Source organism: Podarcis tiliguerta (assembly GCF_965153285.1).
Source record: "Podarcis tiliguerta genome assembly, chromosome: Z".
NCBI lineage: Eukaryota > Metazoa > Chordata > Lepidosauria > Squamata > Lacertidae > Podarcis > Podarcis tiliguerta.
The window spans coordinates 3,416,814-3,437,915 of NC_139553.1; the positions used below are offsets into that span (position 1 = coordinate 3,416,814).

General features: G+C 43.0%; 1 protein-coding gene across 16 annotated transcripts in view; it reads left to right on the forward strand.

Annotated features, from left to right (window-relative positions):
* Positions 1 to 21,102, forward strand: part of DNM1 (dynamin 1) — a 129,662-nt gene that overhangs the window by 68,882 nt on the left and 39,678 nt on the right. For 12 of the 16 annotated variants that reach the window (XR_014507080.1, XR_014507081.1, XR_014507082.1 and 9 more), the window contains exons 13-15: positions 201 to 252; positions 2,375 to 2,386; positions 10,645 to 10,758. Coding sequence is in view for 12 of the 16 variants with exons in the window: in XM_083422975.1 (XP_083279101.1) it covers positions 201 to 252; positions 2,375 to 2,386; positions 10,645 to 10,758 (178 nt within the window). In the remaining 4 variants the exon portion in view is untranslated. The remainder of the gene's footprint in view (positions 1 to 200; positions 253 to 2,374; positions 2,387 to 10,644; positions 10,759 to 21,102) is intronic. The other 4 variants (XM_083422967.1, XM_083422971.1, XM_083422974.1 and 1 more) reach the window with 1 other exon arrangement.

The window sequence follows — 21,102 nt, forward strand, 5'->3', positions numbered from 1 at the left end:
TATTTTCATCAGGATCACAGGAGTTGGGAGGAGGGGATAAAAATTAAACTTCCCCCTCCAGAGAGAGCAATTCAGGCTAAGCGTGGATTTCAAGCAGAGGCCAATAAATCTGGATTCACATGAGCCATCCCAAGAGAGTCAAAACTGGAAAAGAAAAGAAAAACGTCTTCAGCCTTTTTTTTTTTTTATTTCTCATGCAGTGCTCAGCAAAGGAGTAGCCAGATGAGCAAGAAGAAAACAGCTGGGAATCAGGTAAGCCCCTTTCGTGGCTATCTTGGGCCACATTTTAAAGCCTTGAGATGGATGTTCACTTTGCTTTGCAGGAGGCAATGGAAGTTTCATTAACACATCTTGGAAGGCAGGAGGAACCAAAATGTCAACTCATCGAACCCATTTCACTGAAGCAAAATATTCCATACCCAGGGTGGTAGGGGGGTCCTGGAGGGTAATCTTCATTAGAGCTTTAATATTCATTAGTAATCAGATAAAGCTTTAATTGTATTGTTGCCTGCTAGCTCCACTGGTTGGCCCGAAATAAGTTTCTTGAATTAATCGTTGGATACACATTTCCTAATGGTTTTTGGTTTTTTTAAAGAAAACAACCTACTTTTGTTACAGTCTTATACCTCACTGGTAGTTGTATACTTGTCTCTGCATGGTGTATGGAGGGATAACCTCGTGGATGGTGATAGTGGCAGTAATAATAATAATAATAATAATAATAATAATAATGGTAATTGATAGGATCCAAACAAAGTTAGGCTTTAATTCTTTCCACCCACCTGGGAATAAGTATTACTGAAATGAGTAGGACTGAATTTTGCCATTACTATCTTTTCAGATTGACTTCAATGTGGCCAAAGAGCATAATATTAATAGTAATAATAGAATAACAGTTGTGCTCATTGTGGTTTTGGTTTTTATTACTGAATTTCTAAAGTTGCTCTGCACTTTACAAAAATTAAGAACAGCATGGTCCTTTCTCACAGGCTTAGAGTTGTAGCAAAATACAACTATTTTGTAGAGTTGATCCATTAAAATTAATGGACCTAAGCTAGGCTGCATTCACATGACAGTTTATTCCATTTCCATGACTTTTCTCTAACTGTTAAGTTCTGCATTAATACTTGAGCTTACACATGACTCAAAAGCCACTTCTGGAACAAAAGCCGATTTTAGTACAAATTTAGTGCTCGTTTCCATGTTATTTGATTCCAGAAAATAATCCTTTTGCAAATAATATGGAACTGAGTGTTAAACATGCACTGTATTCCATTATAGTTCCACTATATTCCACTAGTTTTGGAAGTGGATTTTACATGTTGTGAAAGTTCAAATGTAATGTGGAACAGTTGAGAAACGTCATTGAAATTGAATAAACAGCCATGTGAACACAGCCTATGTCATGTCTCTCAGTTTCAGTGGGCCTTCTCTGCGTACATTTAGCATTGTATACAACCTTTATTATCGAAAGAATTACGTGAGAACAAGATATCCAAAGCTGAAAAGGTTGCATTTTTAAGGAAACATCTGGGGTGTTATTCAATCTTCTAAAGTTCTTACAAGTTGGGAAATTTTCAGGCCCCGTTTGGGTGGGGTAAAGAACTTCCTACACCGCAGCCCCTGTGTCACCATGAGACAAAACCACAGCTGTCAACATTTCCCTTTTTTAAAGGAAATTCCCTTATTCCGAATAGGATTCCTCACAAGAAAAGGGAAAAGTTGACAGCTATGGACAAAACATCCATTTACGGCGTGTTTAAAGCACAGAATTGTTTCCCCCTATTGCTGACGGATCAACCCTGTGATCAGGGGTTCCGCTTTCTGCTGGAAGAAGCTTCAGCACACAGTTGCCAGATTACAATTCTTGCTGTTCTTTAAAGGAAGCCGTGACAATTAAAGTGGTATAAAATAAATATAAATGTGTAGCATGAATGTAACCTCAGACCTACCACTAGGTGGACTTAGGCCCAAGGCCCTTTCTGAAAAGGCTACTTCTTCAGTGCTTCTCAGGCAAGGCCAGCCACTTTGTACCACCCAAGTGGGAGAGGAGGAGGCCCTGGAGACCTGTTCAGTCTGTTTCACTTTTAGGTGCTTTAAAACCAGAACAAAACTCCCCCCCCCCTTTTACCTAAGCAGATTTTGTTTTGTGATGTGGTCTTTTTGCTGTTTTTGCAACTAGAGTGCTGATTTAGCAAAAGGTTCTAGTGATAAATGTTTGGTTTTGTTATATATTTATATTTTCCCCCTCCCCCTTTTATTTTTGGAGCCTAGTTTCTTCCTCCTCCTCCCGCTTTCTTGAGTAATGATTTCTCCTTTCTTTGCTCCCGTCTTTGCTGCTGCTGCTGTTGTTGCTATGGCCCTCTTTTTGCAGGATGAGATCCTGGTGAGTAAAAAAGGCCACTCAATGTGCAGTGCTAACAAGTACTAATTTAGGTGCATCTGGGGAAAAGCTGGGATGCCTCCGTTGGATTCAGACGGGGCAGGGAGACAAAGTACAGTAAAACCCTAATACTATGTCCGGCAGGACAGAAAACGAGGGAGCAAAAGTCACTAGTTGGTGAACAGAGTGAAAATGGGTATTCATTATTATTATTTATTAGATTTATTCATTAGATTTATATAATGTCCTTCATCAAAAGGCATTTGATACTGTTGACCATGGTATCCTTCTCGACTGTCTAGAGGAGCTGGGAGCACTTTTATACAGTGGTTCCGCTCCTTCCTCCTGGGCCGTGTTCAGAAAGTGGTGGTAGGGGATGAGTGTTCAGACCTCTGGGCTCTCACTTGTGTGGGGTGCCTCAGGGCTCCGTCCTCTCCCCATGCATCTACATGAAGCCGCTGGGAGAGATCGTCAGGGGGTTTGGGTTGGGTGTTCATCAGTCTGCGGATGATACCCAGCTCTACCTCTCTTTTAAATCCGAGATCAGTGAGGATGGTTAAGGTCCTGTGTGAGGGTCTAGAGGCGGTTGGAGGATGGATGTTAATAGATTGAGGTTGAATCCTGACAAGGCAGAAGTACTGTTTTGGGGGACAGGGGGTGGGCGGGGGTGGGGGACTCCCTGGTCCTGAATGGGGTAACTGTGCCCCTGAAGGACCAGGTGCGCAGCCTGGGAGTCATTTTGGACTCACAGCTGTCCATGGAGGCGCAGGTCAATTCTGTGTCCAGGGCAGCTGTCTACCAGCTCCATCTGGTACTCAGGCTGAGACCCTCCCTGCCCGTGGACTGTCTCGCCATAGTGGTTCATGCCCTGATTATCTCCCGCTTGGACTACTGCCATGCGCTCTACGTGGGGCTACCTAATCCAGGTACAACTAATCCAGAATGCGGCAGCTAGATTGGTGACTGGGAGTGGTGGCCAAGACCATATAACACCAGTCCTGAAAGACCTACATAGGCTCCCAGTACGCTTCCGAACACAATTCAGAGTGTTGGTGTTGACTTTTAAAGCCCTAAACGGCCTCGGCCCAGTATACCTGAAGGAGCGTCTCCACCCCCATCATTCTGCCCGGACACTGAGGTCCAGCTCCGAGGGCCTTCTGGCAGTTCCCTCCCTGCGAGAAGCAAAGTTACAGGGAACCAGGCAGAGGGCCTTCTCAGTAGTGGCACCAGTGCTCCCCCCCCCCCAAAAAATGTGTAAGGGTACTCTCATTTTCCTACTCATATTGAAATACTGCCCCTCAATGAGGCCAAACTTAGATTCACAAAATGTTTAGGGGCATGCGTACCCACAGAAAAAAAGCACTGAGTGGCACCCACCTTGTGGAACTCCCTCCCTTCATATGTCAAGGAGATAAAGAACTACAAAACTTTTAGACGACATCTGAAGGCAGCCTTGTATCGGGAGGTTTTTAACACTTGATGTTCTATTATGTTTCTGTATATATTGAAAGCCACCCAGAGTGGCTGGGGCGACCCAGTCAGATTGGTGGAACACAAATAATAAAATTATTATTATAGTAAAAATCTTAGGATGGTTCACAAGATAAAAACATGAGATAAAAGCACAATTAAATAGTTGAAACAGAAACAGCTAAACAATAACTCCCCCTCCCACAAACACATTTAAAAGTCTGTAGAATATTAATCAGCCAAAGGCCTGGTTGTATTTTTTTTATTTAGAAAAGATTTGCGGGGAGATCTGGAACTAAGAGGTAGAAATCCTGCTCCAAAGGAAATAAAAAGTAATTGAGGTGACTCTGCTTCTTCCATGGCAGATGTGATGGCTGTGGGTTGAACCATGTTTCCTGCAGCAAACAAATACAGCATGGACAACATACCTGCATCTTCAAACAGCTTTGAGGACCCCTTCCAGTTTGTAATCCCATAGACGCATATGCAGGAGTTTGAAACAGCAATGGGTAGACTTCATGCCTATTTTATTTTTTTAACCCAGGACCCTTAAGGTCCACCACCCATAACTGGATTGCAGACTTGTTGCCCAAGGATCCTTTCCATCCAGTGAGCCATAAATTAGGATAGCCTACATATTAAAATATAGATTTACATCTGAGTGAATACAGATCAGTGATCCTAGCAGCCTATTTTGGGGGCAGGGGCGCAAAAGAGGATTTTTGCTGTTGCTGTTACAACACAACTGCAAGTTAGAAAACCTTACCAATCTCCTGCAGTTCAGTGATTTGCCAGTAGATCCTGATCTTCCTCCTCTCCCCTCTGGCTTAAAGTCACAGGTATGTCACTCACCTGTCAACAGTGTTTGCAGGAGGGAAACCATTATAATGCCATTGTTGCCACAGCAGTCATGTCTGCTGCATAATATATGGTGTCACCTTCAGGTCCAAACTACAGAAACGCAAGGCTGTTATCAATCATGTCTAACAGGGAGATGGTGTGATTTAAAGCCATAGGGTTTCTAGGCATGGGTTACTGAATTCCCAAGCATTTTTCTCCCACTTGAGCTCACTTCTGGTATCAGGTCATGGGTGCAAGGAAAGTGGACTTCAGGCAGTCATAGAGCCATAGAAGAATAGGCTTGGTTTCCAGACCCTTGATCATCTTGGTTGCCCTCCTCTGCACATTTATTTTATTTATTTATTACATTTATATACCACTTATACCTTTCAATGATCTCAAGGTGGTGTACATGGTTCTCCTCCTCCCCATTTCATCCTCACTACAACCCTGTGAGGTTAGGTTATGCCCAAGGTCACCCAATGAGTTTCATGGTTGGGTGGGGATTTGAACCCTGGTCTCCCAGCTCCTAGTCCAACACTCTAACCATTATGCAGCACTGATTATCAATATCCTCCTTTAACTGTGGTGCCCAAAACTGGACACAGGACCCCTGGTGGGCTGAAGAAAACTAGTAGATGGGGAAGAGGATTCTGCCTCCCTTACATTTGTACCCCTTTGGGGTTTAAACTAACCCCCCGACACCTGCCTCCTTTATACGTGATTAGCAATAAGGTTCTGTCCAAAATTATAGATTTGCTGCTATCGCATGTAGTCTGCTATTAGGTAAGCCAGAGATATCCTCTGGATGGTTAGGATGCTGTTCCTATAAGTTTGGCTTCTACAACTCAGCCAGCAGTACACACTAGCCCCGTCTGGTGGCTCTGTAACCCTCTTTCTGTTGCTGGCTGCCGTGGGCGGGAAAATAAATGTGACAGCTGTCAATCAGATAGCAGGCTGCAATACATGGCTAGTGAAGCTGTGTTCAGTCTTAAGTTGCTTAGGTCTGCTATAGGCTGTGCCATGGGGCGGCTGGAGAGATACTTAATTCCGGTTGCAGAATTTGTGTTTTCTGCTTAGAGAATTCCAGAATTATTGTGGCCATTACTTCCTGTAGTTTGGTGGAAAGGACTGTGTCCCATTGTTTCCTGTTCACCTAACTCTTTATATGCACTTGGACGGCAACTGCGTCCTTCGTTCCACAGTTTACATGGCTGGAGAGAGCAATAGTTGGGGCAGCCAGGATGGCTCATTCTGCCTGGAGGAAGGAGCCTGCTTCCTAAAGGACTTGCAGTATTAATGCAACAAATGGGAAGCTGGTTTCGCAGTAATGCACTAGGCTGTAAGCACTGAAAATCCAATCGCTGAAGTGCAATCTGTGGCTGTGTGAAGGGATTTTAGGCAAAGATGCTAGGCATGCTTGTTTAAAGTCACACCACAAGCTGCAAGTGTAGAGCAGCTCACCACTAAAAGATGCAACCATATTTTAATGTAGACTAGCATACAAATACACTGTGTATTTAAAACACCAGTGGAGTTATAAATAGGAAAAAGCAGACTTGCCTGGGAATAAATTAAATTTGAGTGCACATGGCTTGACAATACTTGTTGAAGTGGAGCAGGGAAGAACTGGATGCCTAGATGAACTAAGGCTTCAAATGAATCATGAGTCTGTTCCATTTATTTCAATATTCCCCATTAAGGGATTTTATTTCAACCAGAAATAAGAACCACTGTGACCTGGATTTGAAATTATTCCAAGGCAACAAAGGAGTCCCTTACATTTTATTAGAACTAGAAGTTAGGGCAGGAAATAGTTTCACTTTAAAATGTGGAAGGATGACATCTAGGTCCAAAGGTTTGCAAAAGATATGGTGGAATCCTCCTGTGTTGGCCTTAAAGGGAACCAGTACAAACACATGCGTTTTGCTGATACCTTATTCCACGTGTAGGTTAAATAGACAATGGAAAAACTGGGAAGATAAATTGTGGCGTTACATTTGATTTGTGCATTGCTAAATTAAAGATTAACTATGAAATATATTTTCATCCAATGACTGTGCAATCCTAAATTACCGTATTTTTTGCTCTATAAGACTCACTTTTTCCCTCCTAAAAAGTAAGGGGAAATGTGTGTGCGTCTTATGGAGCGAATGCAGGCTGCGCAGCTATCCCAGAAGCCAGAACAGCAAGAGGGATTGCTGCTTTCACTGCGCAGTGATCCCTCTTGCTGTTCTGGCTTCTGAGATTCAGAATATTTTTTTTCTTGTTTTCCTCCTCCAAAAACTAGGTGCGTCTTGTGATCTGGTGCGTCTTATAGAGCGAAAAATACGGTATATGTTTCGGGTGTGTGGAATCTGAAGTTGGTTTAACTGCCCATCCAAAGCCCTGCTGAGGTCTCACTGGCAGGACAGACGTGAGGTCAAAGGATCGCCCTTCAACTCCTCTGCCCTTTTTCTTTTGTCAAGGGAAATTCAGACTATCTTGGGAGCTGCTCTAAATCTCTTCCTGGTTTGGGGGCGTGTTGGCTTTGGGTTCTTTGGATCTGAGCTCTTTCCCAGGCCTCCCCAGATGTTTCCATGGCAACAGGAATGGGGGATCCGAGATCTCGCTCTCTGACATCAAAGTCACAGAGGTAGCAAAGCGAATGAAGATTGAAGAGTTAAGGGAAGGGAGGCAGTGTAAAGCTTTTGAGTTCAAGTTGACTATCTTTGTAAACAAATAAACAATCTTTATTTAAATAAGTGATTGTAATGCCGTAATATCTTATACATCTTCATACAGCTTTCCTTCCAGTGAAGTTTACTTTTCTGTAATGTTGCTTCCCTTCATGTGTTAATAATTAGTCTGTTTCTGAGTGTAACTGGGGGGGGGGGGGATTAGCTGTAATTAATAAGAAGATTAAAGCCAGGAGGCTGTAGTGGGAGCAGAAGTAGGTCTCTCCAAGATGAAATAAATAATAAAGAAAGAGGAGTAAGAAGAAAGAAAGTCCAGATAAGAGGGGTATGGTTTGTGCATTCTGGACCTTCACTCCTACTTTTGCACCAGGAGTCATTGAATCAGGGGAAAATCTTTAATTAACCATAGTTTTCCATTTTATCTGAACCAGAAAACTGTGGCTAATGGCTTCAAAACAAGCCAGGATCTTAAGCCAACATCAAATTATAGCTTCATATGCTATCTTGTTGTTAAGCTGAGAGATGATCAAATACAGCCCATGAGTTAAAGAAAGAAAGAATCCGAATATAACCCTCCCCACAAAAAAACCCCTCTTTATTCAGGGCCTTTAGGAGGCACACATGCATACTTGGATGAATTTATTTTGTTTAACAAGTGGAATTTTCTTGGCTTCCAGATTTTTCTTCCATGTGTTTTCAGAGCAGCTATTCTTTATAACAGCTATGATAACCCAGGGACCAGAGTGGCCTCGCCAAAGAAGTTTATCCCACCTCCCTATTCCCTTGCAACTCTTCTAAATTTTAATCCAGGTGTGCTAAAAAGTGTGATGGTTCCATTTTTTGGAGGAAAAAAAACCTGGTTTGCAGAAGAAATTTGGCAATTAAATGTTCAGGCTGTCTTTGAGTTTTGAGCGCTCATACCTGCACTAAAACTTTATTATAAAGTTTTATCAAGCATTAAGGGGATGAATACAGTGCCTGGTATCCAAGAATACAGAATCTTCAAGAATTACAGAAGCTGGCATGTGGCAATTCATATGTACAAATGCAAATTTAGAAATAATTACTATAATTTAAATAGAAACAGGATACCTCTTACCATAGTAGAGAAGACACTAGGTGATTTCTGCACCTGCTCAGTCTGCTGACCAGGTTCTACTAACTAGCCATTGTCGGCAACTTCAAAGTTCCTCTCCCTTTTTATGGTTCCTTTATCTTTAAACCAGACTTGGACTTGACAACCCTCAGATAGAGAATACTTTCAAATAGAGGACTGCCTTTCAAAATAGAAACCTGTCATTGCAAAGTAGGACACATGGTTACCTTATGAACAGCCCAGTGCACACATCATAGTAAGCTGCAGTTAAAGGTTTATTGTCAATGTGCAAATTGGTTCCTCTTCCCCTTCACTTCCTCTCTAGTGCAATCAGGGACAACAAACCACAAGCCTTTTTGTCCAGGGACTATGATTTGTTTTGCTCAAATAAACCAAGACCAAACCTTGGCTTTACGTCTTGGGGCTTATCCATACTTTTCCTCTATGCTTTCCAGGCAGTCTGTGCTTTACAACTCCATATATGAGTGCCCTTTTTTGCCCCCATAAAAAGCCACTCTTTAAAGCTGAATCCAGCAACTCACAGAAAACCTGAAAGAGCACCCAGACATGGAGCTTCAAAGCGCAGACCTATGCCTGGAAAAGAATGGACAAAGGGTGGAGAAGCCCTCGGCTATGTGGTGGGAAACAAGCCACAGTCCTCAGTTGAGACCAAATGTTAATTCAGGGACTATGGCTTATTTCCCCCTCCTCGTGCTAAGAGAGGATGCAGGGGCCATTGGCATGGTCATGGCAAACCACTAGCTGTAGCATTACCACAACTTGCAAAGAGTGTCATAGACTCATGTAGCTAGACATGTTGATGGTGGTGTTGCTGTTGCAGAATGAGAGGCAGTAGTTGTGCAATTGTCTTCACAAGAAAGAAAGAAAGAAAGAAAGAAAGAAAGAAAGAAAGAAAGAAAGAAAGAAAATTGGTCAGTTTAGCAGTTGTCTTGGTCTTTGTAGTACTCCGTTTTCCTCGTGGAACACAGATGGTTCATGCTAAAAGATTTTTCAGACTGTAGTTTGCTGCAGGCTGATTGTTTCTTGGTGTAGTGACAATGCACCTCCCAAGTACAGCACTCTCATTCTCTCTGTCTCTGTCTCTCTCTCACACACAAACATATTAAATCCAGGATATTAATTCCAGATGCACCTTTGCTTCCAGATACTCACTGTTGTTTTTTAAAATGCTATTAACTCAATTGTTTGTTGATTGCAATCCTCTTTTTTTTGTTTGATCTACTCAGTCTTTGCTACGGAGTGGGGTCTAAACACGGTTGTGTGTACTGCAGATTTTTTAAAAAACTGTACCAAAGCAATACGGGTACCATGCAAAGATAAGCTGAACTTTTTAGCCTGTGTGGCATATGTCAGGGGATGACAATTTCTGCATACTTAATTCGTGTAAAGATAGTGGCATGTGGTCCTGAAACCGCATTCGATGAGCACAGGAAATGCTGATATAACTCCTCTGAGATTTTGCTGGATATTGCCAACACATTTTCAAATCTATTTTGGTAGTCATATGAGGCAGAAATTTCCTTTGACAAAATGAAAACTGAGTTGTGAGGTTGGGGGTTCCCTGCACTTTCACTGAATTACAGAGTACACAGAGCCCTGTTTATCCCCACCATCAAGAATGGAAAAACTGGGGCTCCCAGATGTCTGTTGTTGTGGAGCTGTTCCTCTTATTTTATTCTGGAACACCATAGCCCTTGATTCTGGTCTTTTGAAATGTCTTTTTAATACTCACCTTGCAACCCAATAAGACTTCCCCTTCCAAGTCTTTCTGAATGGTGTGTACCTTCCTGACTTCAGACTTGGACCTCTTACTATGATTTGTTTTCTGATGTCTGGCAAAGGCATCAGAGGTTTTGATGCTCTTCACTGCAGCCCTATTGCTCTCTGCCCTAGAGCCTTCCTCATGTGTTCTTGGCAGGGGATATATGAGCTAAGATAAGCAAATTCTTGCCTTCTTGGTCTGGCTCTTTCTCCTGTTTTTAAGCAGGTCTCTGTTTGCTGCCGTAGGTTCATCCTTCATAGAGGATATCCAAGCAGCTGTTGGACCAGCCGTGCTGTTTGATATGCTGCTATGTTTGTGTGTGTGATGCCCTTCTCTTCTTATCCACTGAGTCAGCTGCTGGCATGCGTAACAATGATACGTTTTTATAACACAGGTGATCCGCAAGGGCTGGCTCACCATCAACAACATTGGCATCATGAAGGGTGGCTCCAAAGAGTACTGGTTCGTCCTGACGGCTGAGAACCTCTCATGGTACAAGGATGATGAGGTAAGAACTCTCTGTTGGTGTTTTCTGTTCCTTCTGAATTGCCATCAAGGGGACTTATGCTGGTTAATTGTTAAGTTGTACTGTATTTTGTATTTTTAAGAAATACATTTTATTGTCAAGTGGAGTTGGTTTTTACTGGCTATTGTAAGCAGCTTTGTGGAGGAAGTTCCTCAAAAAGAGGGGTTACACATTTTAAAATAAAGAATCTTGACGGCTCATTGGATCCACTTTTGGAGTCCACAAAATTCAGCAGCAGCACCACATACTGTTGTAGCTTATCAGACACTTCAGGTCTTACGGACTGATGCTGGGTTCTCCCTCTTCCATTTCACCCCAAATCAGTCTGTGGGTCAGTTGTGATAATCTTGAACTCACTACTTTGACATTACATGGTGAAGTCAATTTCTGCTTGAATGTACAATGTTGTGGGCTGGTTGTGTGAATTGCCATGCCTCTGAACTTCCTCTCTCTAACCTACTTCTGGAAGTGCTGTGAGGAGTTACCAACTTGGAATTGGAAATTGTGTTAAAATAGTTATGTGACATGCTCAGCACACAGTAAAGTGAACTAACCGACTTCAGCACAACAGGAATGAGTTGAAAAGGGAGGTGTCAATCATATCAGGATAGGTGGAAGAATCCACTGGCACCTAAAATTATTGGGTCTGGCAACTGCATTTTTGAAGAGGGCAGCATTATCTCACTCTCACTAGTGTGCTCACATCTTCATCTCTCCCTTCCTTTAAACTTGACTTCTAGACATTCTTGCGGGTAAGTTTTGAAAACATTTTTGCATTATACGTACGCTGTTGTTGTTTTTTAAAAAAAATGTTTATTGCCATTTCTGAATTATTTAAAAAATAGGGTCAAATTCCTAATTGCCCTAGGGGGTGCTTAGCAGGCCCATTTTAAAATTGTCAGAGGTAACCCTCCTCAGAATTCATCGCTGGGCAAAAGGTTCATTGTGCAATTGGGAAAGCAGGGTCTTCCTTTTCGGAATGCTTTCCCCTCTGGTAGTGACATTTATCTCATTTTGGCACCAGCTTAAAACATATTTATTTACCCAGGCACTTGTGGGGTTCTATTTCCCCCCCAGTCCATGGGAGAGAGATGTTCCGTAGCTTTAGAGCAGCTTTATGATTGTATGTTAACTGTAATATATTTAACCTCTTTCAGTTGTTTTGTGAATTGTGCTATTTTCACTTGTTTAAGTTTTATGTTATTGCATCCCCTCAGTAGATGATCAGAGGGCTAGATTTTTTATTTTATTTTTAATAAGGTAAAATAAACAAAATACAGATATATTTGCACACACATGGGAGAGAGGGAGGGAGGGAAATTCAGCCACAAATGGACTATGCAATGGTTTGAAGTAGCTAGTGCATATCATGATTTCAAAATGTATAGCGAGTCTTTAGCGAGTGAGAGAGAAAAGTATTGTTTTGAATGAGCAATAATGTCTGCTTCTGCAAGGCAAATTCCCTAGCCAAAACCTGTCTAATAAATCAGATTGGAATGTGTAGAAAATAAATCAGACTCTAACAAGGATTTCCTCTGTCTAGCTTAGGTTTGTAGGTTTGGGGGTTTGAAATCAGACTGAGGGTTCCTTTTATACAAAGGTTTCGTTTTACTATAAAGCGATCAAATAGCAGCCCTTCAGATAGGTTACCTACCTACTTGAGTCTCTCATCTGTCAGGATCTGGGCGTCAGAGTTCAAGGAAATGCCACCCAACCATTGAGGAAGGGGTTTGAGGGCAGCTGAAAGGGTGGCAATGGCAGTTTTAGGGAGAAAAGAAGATAAAGGCTGGGAGATATGTTGATGGTTCTATAGTAGGGTTGGGGGAGAAACTAGATTTGGTTTGCATTTTAAAGCTGCCTAATCTGCACGTTATGAGAATTAAAACACAGCCATCCAAGATTTGCACTTTCCTGAACTTCTCCAACCAAGTAACAGGCACAGAAATGTGCATACCCCAACAAAGTGGGCCTTTGAGAGAGAGTGGCATACATATGTATGATTATAGAGATTGTTTGTTTGTTTGTTTGTTTGTTTGCAGAAAATGTGCATATTCAGCAAGCATGTACAGTTGCAATCGAAATTATTCGACTCCCATGGCAAATCAGGTTTATTATCAAAATTTACAAGGATTCCATTCCAGGGGTTGAATAATAGTGAGACCGGAGAAGCCAGTATAAGTTGCAATTTCAGCTGAATTTGGGGGAACCACTTGAAGCACCTGTTGTGTTGAGCTATTTCAATGGCTTTTCTTTGTTTTGCTCATTGCAAACTACTGAAAAGTCTGTAAATTTCACCCGGTAAAACTGCTGTTGATCTTTAACATGGTGCAATCCTCTTAGCTTCTTTTGCCAAGTAAAAATGCACCTGTTCCCATTGCAGGACCCTCCAAGGAATTGAAATAGATGAGTGCACTGTCTTCACACATGATGGTGTACTTATTCCTGCCTCCTGCCCCCTCCCCCAAATCCATTTAGGTAAATAAAACATCATGTATGAAATGGCCCCTAGCTACCTTTCCAGTTCTGCCTGATGAAAAGGGAGCAATGGGGAGAGTGGCCTCTCCCTTGTAACCTGAGTACTATGTTTCCAGATGTTCCTTATTTCAAACCACATGGATTTATCATAAAGGATAGCTGCATTTCAGACCAACAGTATGCTAGTGTGCTATTGTACACAATGAATGGCCCTTATTTCTGGTTAGGCAGCTCCTGAGACAGCACCCCTTCCTTCTGAGATCTTCACCCATCCATCAGACGGGCAAGCATGAATTAGTAGCACTTTGGTTATCAAAGGTATTGCAGTATCAATCACTCAACCCTTGGAAGCTGCCGACACAAAACTTCCAAGACAGCATATCTCTGTCAAATTGATATGGCATTGCTGTCCATCCCCCTCAGAGTTAGGCGTGAAGGCAGGAGAGCGTGAGAGACACAAATTTTGGGTTTAGATGTCGAATTGGCCTCTGCATCTGGATTCCAGAGGTGTCCAGAATCCCCCAGTTACTCAGAGGTGATGGGAATGACTGCAGTTCAGAAACATAAGCTATTTTAACTAGTTCCAGCTGCAGGGGTTGGGGCTGAAGTGTGTGGGGATAGCAGTTCCTTTTAATCCTTGGGTGAGGGCAGCCCTCGGGCTGAATACCAGCTGCAGATTTGTATTGTTTCCCTTCTGGATGGATGGCGAGAGGCAGCATTGCCCAATTAAGGCAGCTACCTGCCAGCCACCATCCCTTGAATAAATGCAGTGCTGATGGGGCAGGAGTTGAGCAGAAGAAAGGGGCCTTTGTTTCAACCAGAGTGGAAGGGAAAGGGGGAACATGTTTTTATTTCCGCCCCTCCTGCTCCACTTCAGCACCATATCCCTACACCCACACACCCCTCCTCTTTCATAGGTTCCACTCCTTGGCCTCTTTGGAGGGAAACATAAGCAGTTTTCACTTGGAAGTCTGTAGCTGAACTCCACTTGGAAGCAAAGCAGTATATTTTAGTAGGAATTTATAGAGAGCCCTAGGATTATTATTTTTTTGCAGATCATGTCTTTCAGCTTGTTGGCTTTGCAATGAAGGGTGCTCCTGGGTGCCAGCTGTCTCCAGTGTTCATGGAGAGTGCCATAACCTCTGGCATTTCACAGATGAAAGCAGAACACACTTGTAACACCCCTGCCTGATCTTATTACCATTGCCCAAGGACTTGCCACCACCGTCGCATCGCCGAAGGCTCCCTACTCAGTCTGCTGTTGTAGAGTTCAGAAAAGGCCAAGCAAAATGATCAAGGAGATGAGAGACTCCCTTAGGAGGAAAGGTGGCAGCATTTCGGACGTTTTAGTTTAGAGAAAAGGTGAGGAAGAGTCAACATGATAGAAGTTTGCCAAATTATGCACAGTATGGAGAAAATGGAGAGAGAAAAGTATTTCTCCACCTCTTGTAAGGGGGAGAACTTGTGGGCATCAGATGAAACTGAAGGTTGAAAGGCTGAGGACAGATGTCCTTCACATAGTGCATGATTGAACTATGTTCACAAATTAGATGGCTTTAAAAGAGGATTGGACAAATTTCAGGGAGGAGAAGGCTATCAGTGGCCACTGGCCACAATGGCTGTGCTCTGCTTCCCCAGTTGGAGGCAGGAAGTGCTTCTGAATAGTGCTGCTGGAAACCCCAGGGGGGTGGGGAGTGTTCTTGTGCTTGGGCTCGGCTTGCAGGTTCCCCACAGGTATCTAGCTGACCACAGTCAACTGTGCTGGACTAGAAGGGCCATTGGCAGTGCTTTTTTTTCCAAGGGGGTACTAGCAACTTCCCCCCAACCTATGTTTAAAGGATGGCACTTACTGTGACCACTTCATGGTTAGTACCAGCACCATTTTTCTTTCTTTCTTTCTTTCTTTCTTTCTTTCTTTCTTTCTTTCTTTCTTTCTTTCTTTCTTTCTTTTAAAAAAGCACTGGCCATTGGCACAATCCAGCTGGCTCTCCTTACGCTCTTGCTGTGTTCAGTTACTCTCCAATATAGTTGTCTGGTCCCCACTGATTTAAAAGCCAGGGTGATGAGTTAAAGAATTACCAGAAAAGGCTGTATGACCTACAATATGTGGTCAACTGTTTGAAATACAGTGGAACCTTGGTTGTCAAATGTAATCCGTTCCGGAAGACCGTTCAACCATGCGTAGGCAAACTAAGGCCAGGGGCCAGATCCAACCCAATCGCCTTCTAAATCTGGCCCACAGACGGTCCAGGAATCAGCGTGTTTTTTACATGAGTAGAATGTGTCCTTTTATTTGAAATGCATCTCTGGGTTATTTGTGGGGCATACGAATTCATTCCCCCCCCCACCCAAAAATATATATATATATAGTCGGGCTCCCCCACAACGTCTGAGGGACAGTAGACTGGCCCCCTGCTGGAAAAGTTTGCTGACCTCTGTCTTAAATGTTCAACAACCAAGGATCAAAGGGCTGTCAGCAAAGTGAATGGTGAAAATTGATAAACGCGCCTTGGAAGCCATTCGACTTCCGAGGCACGTTCGAAAACAGAAACATTCACTTCCAGGTTGCTGGCGTTTGGGTTCCGAATTGTTCGGCTTCCGAAGTGTTTGACAACCGAGGTTCCACTGTATAACCCTGGATCTTCAGGGTGTAAAATGGCAGTCTGTGCACTGCCAGGGAGTACATTAGGGTTCCTAACTATGCATTTTCATGTACACATGAAACACCCTGAGATCAATGGGTATAGGGCAGTATAATAAATTGATAGATAGGTTTTGGTCTGTGTCAGTTTCACATGTGTTCATTCATAAAACTGTTCAGTCCAGCCTCTATATTAATATGTAATTTTAAAAAAATCTGCAGAAAAATTAAATTCATCTATAGATATGTATTTTATCACAAAATATATATTTAATCTTGGTGCATGCATTTCTAAATTCCAAAATAAGATTTTTTTAAAAAATGGAATTTGATATTTTTCTTTGAGCTGAGAACAATATTGCAAAATTCGGTGAACTGCAAATTCTGAAAGATAACTGTGTCTTGATCTGTACATTAGCCCAGGAGGTATAGATCTAACCTCTAGGTTAAATTACTGCAATGCATTCTATGTGGGGTTGCCTCTGGAGACAGTTCAGAAACTTCAACTGGTGCAGAATTCAGCAGCCAGGTTTCTCACTGGGGCAAGACAGTTTGAGCATATAATGCCAACCCTGGCTGCCCATTAGTTTCTGGGCCTATAAAGCCTTAAATGGCTTAGGAATGCAATACCACAAGGGCAGTCTCCACATATGACCCAGACCCTGCAATTATAATCTGAGGCCCTTCTTCGTGTGCCTCCTCTGCAAGAGGTCTGTAGGGCGGCAACATAAGAACGGGCCTTTTCTGCAGTGGCTCCTTGTTTGTGGAATACTGTCCCCAGGAAGGCAGGAAGACAGGCATATCCTTAGGCACCAGTCATAAACATCTTCTCACAGGACTTTGGTTAATTAAACAATCTATAGCCTTTTAAACTGTGTGGGGGTGTGCTGTTGTTATTGATTGTTATTATGGTATGCATTTTTGTGTTTTTATATTGTAAGCCGCCCTGTGATCTTCAGAGGAAGAGTGGCATTGAAATAATAATAATAATAATAATAATAATAATAATAATAATAATAGGGATGCGGGTGGCGCTGTGGTCTAAACCACAGAGCGTAGGGCTTGCCGATCAGAAGGTTGGCGGTTCGAATCCCTGCGACAGGGTGAGCTCCCGTTGCTCGGTCCCTGCTCCTGCCCACCTAGCAGTTCGAAAGCACATCAAAGTGCAAGTAAATAAATAGGTACCATTCCGGTGGGAAGGTAAACGGCGCTTCAGTGTGCTGCTCTGGTTTGCCAGAAGTGGCTTAGTCATGCTGGCCACATGACCTAGAAGCTGTCTGCGGACAAACGCTGGCTCCCTTGGCCTATAGAGCGAGATGAGTGTGCAACCTCAAGAGTCGTCTGCGACTGGACCTAACGGTCAGGGGTCCCTTTACCTTTTTAATAATAATAATAATAATAATAATAATAATATCAGGTTAGTTTGTTTTGGAATCCCCCTCCACCCAATTTAATACCTAGCCTAATGGAGATCAAAGGCTTTTCCTTATTGTTTTTTAAATTAACATATTGAGGATTCAATTAATTATCTCTTGAGGGCTATGTGCATTTGTATGTGTGTGTGCACACACGCACAATAGGGGGCTTGAACCCCCCTCCCACACCCCCTCTTTCGTAAGGTTATGTTGTGCTTTTTTTGTCCCAACCTCTCTGCGACGGCTAAACCAAAAGGCTGCTTTTTTCTATATGAGAGAAGCAGAGCAAGTTTGGCCATTGAGTCAAGCAAGGTACCTCTGCTATTTGAGAGTAGCCCAGCCTATTCCCACCCCTTTGCAGTGGAGCTGGGCAACCAGACTAGGTGGTGAAAACATCTGGGCCCCATTAGCAAAATACCCGGCCTTTTCCCGCAAAAGCTGCCTTGTTCTCTCTCTCCCCCCCCCCACCCCCGCTGAAGGAAATGGTTGGAATGTAAAAGGGTCTTAAAGGGGCGAAAGTCTTAGCATAGATGGGGTTCTTGCCTGCTGTGAAGGGAGTGCCTGGTGGTGTGTTATGGGGAAATGGATGGGGTTAGACTTGCCAAGCGGGGGCAGAAAGCCGACTCTTTACACTGCCCTACGTCCAAGAGCCCCTCTTATTTATGGATTCTCTTGGCTGTTTTCTTTTCCTTTGTCAGCCTCCCAACGGGCTGGTTCCCTGATCTGTAGAGAGCCATTGTGCAATAGATTCGCTGAAGCAATAGTTTCAGCTACGAACCGATTGCTTCCAGTGGGTTGCTGGGCGGTGATCTCACCTGCCCAGTTGTTTCTCTTCATGAGATGCCCCCTGTATCCAGTGGTGCTGTTTTATATGAGGCTCTTAGACCAATCCTGCCAGCAGCAGCACGTTGTAAAAGGAGACAGCTTAACGCCAGGTCTCTGCAGTGTGACCCAAGGTCTCAGTCCTATGCAGACCAACCTGGCCCAATTGGACCTAGATGGATTTACTTCCAAGAAAACTTGCATAGGATTGCAGTGCACCACGTGTTATGATACTCCGCTCCTCTTTCAAGGCAAATCCATTTGAAATGCTACCAGACTGTTCTCTCTTCCTCAAGGCTTCCTGAAACAATGCAACAAGCTGCTAGTAGAGGGCAGGAACTTTTGCAAGAGCTGTATGGGAGTTTTGTTGTAGAGATTATTGCGAAAGGAATTGAAAATAAAACTGCCTGTATCACAGTGCCTTTAAAGAAACTTATGGGGAGGCCAGGGTTGCAATACTGCACACTGTTCTGGTTGCTGTGTCTCAAGCAGGGGGCTGCAGAGCAGGAGAAGATGCAGAACAGGGCAACCAGATATGGTCACGGGGCCAAAACAACTCACCTGGGAGAAAAGTTTGCAAGATTTTGTTTGTGACACAGTGTATGGTATGGATAAAGTGAAAATTTTCTCCCTCTCTCATATCACTAGAACTTGGGGCCCAGTGAAAATCTGGCATTTTGCATGGAAAAGTGGGATATAATTTTTTAAAGAGCATTCCATTCATATAAATTTAACAAATAATTTGTTGTTGTTGTTTTATTTTATACTCCACATTTCCCCAGAGCCAGGACTCAAGGCATGCTTACAAAAGTTAAAACAAACACAGATAAAACATAGAAAGCTAAAATATAATTGTTAGAAAACAATTAAACTATAATGGAATTAAAATCATTTAAAAACAAATCTATTAAAATACAGATCGTAAAAATAGAGCAACACATTTAAAAGCAGTCAGGTCCCACATTCCTGCCAGAATAAAGCCACCTTTACCTGCTGGCAGAAGGACAGCAAGGAGGGAGCCAGTCTGGCTTCTCCAGGGAGGGAGTTCCAGAGTCTGCGAGCAGCCACTCTCCCGCATCCCTGCCAGACATAAGTAAATCAGTTGGATTGAAAATCGGGGCAGTATTCCTTCACACAACATGTTGATAGCACACACTGCCGCAAGAAGTGGTAACGGCTACCAGCTTGCTTTTGGTTTAGGGGCAGTTTGCTTCTGAGTAATAGACAGTGGGGTGCAGCTCTTTAGATGTTGTTGGACTACAGCTCCCATCATCCCTGACCACTGACCGTAATGGGAGGCAAAAAGCTAACAACTGGACCCTAACTCAGCTGGAAGGGCTGCCCTAATTATCCCACTGCTCAGAAAATGTGTGTGTTTGTCGGTGGGGACAAAACATTTGTAAAGTGTATTTATTTTATGTAGGGGGTAAAATTGTATACTGCTTAAAAAATGCAGTGCCTGCAAAATAATACAAAATAATTATCAATAATAAAAACAGGAAAACTTTAAAAACAGCTGTGCGTAACAAAATTATATGCTAAAATAAAAAAGTATTCAACTCGCATTTAAACAGTACAGGTAGCCCCCAATTTATGCGGGGGTCACATTCCCAGGCACCAATGAAATCGTGTACAGTTGAAACCCATTGAAAAAGCCTGCAAACACCCCATTTCGCCCCTGCCCCTGTTCCGCCCTTTTAGTGACGTTTCAGTGACGCCTTTATGATGTCTCTGGGTCACTTCCAAGTTCAGCACAATGTGCGTATACAGAGTTGTGCACATATTGAACGCACGTAAATGGGGAAGATGCCTGTACAGTCAGGGTGCCTGCCTAGTGATGATAGGCGGAGAGGTTGATGGGCAGAGAAGAAGAGGGATATGCTAGCTGATTCATCCCAGTGACCTCTCTGACTCAGCCTTTTGCTTGTTATTAATCTTCAGCGTCCATTGAACAGCAGAGCTAGTTGCCACTGATGAATCTTCCATAGATGTGCACAATTATTATTACTATTTTAAGCCCATTACCAACGTTGTCTCCAGTCTAAGTTGCCCCACTTAACCGGGGGGCAAACCACATTGAATTAAATGGGACTTACTTCTGAGTGCATAGGGTTGCACTGTTTTAGGAATACTATAATAGACAGTCCACTACTTCCAGCACATGGCTGGAAGGGAGTAGGCACTGATCCGTCCTTTTTCCTACTCTCTAACCTTTTTTGACTGGTGCTTAAGGCATTTTAATGGGCAGTTGCTAATCCATATTAAATGGGTTTAAGAAGATGATGTGTGAATGACTAAGAAGGGTGGACATTTTACCCTTCTGCATAATAGCCACATTCATCAAGCATCTGTTTGATTTTCAGGGATTTTAACCTATTCCTTGTCTCTGCATTGAGTCAGTATGCATCTGTGCCTTGGCCCGCCATCACTGAAGCCCTCTGAGGTGGGGTGGGGTTAGGCATATTTTTGTAGGAATCTCTGTTTTGTGACTTTCTCCTGGGGCTTAATTTCTTCAGGAAATGCTGCAGCTGAAGCCAGCCCCTCTGCATTGGAAACTCATAATAATAATAATAATAATAATAATAATAATAATAATAATAAATTTTATTTATACCCCACCCTCCCTGGCCAGAGCTGGGCTCAGGGTGCCTAGCAACAGTAAAAATTACAGTAAAAACATAATGGGGGGGAAACCAATTTAAAATACAGATTAAAATGCAATTTAAAATGCAGCTGCTGGATGTTTGAAGGTCTTGTGTGACTACCAAGCAGTACAGTGGTACGTCGAGTTACAAACGCTTCAGGTTACAAACTCCACTAACTTGGAAGAGTTACCTCAAGTTGAGGACTTTGCCTCAGGATGAGAACAGAAATTGTGTGCTGGCGACACAGCAGCAGCAAGAGGCCCCATTAGCAAAAGCATGCCGGTAGTTAAGAACAGTCTCAGGTTAAGAACGGACCTCCAGAACGAAT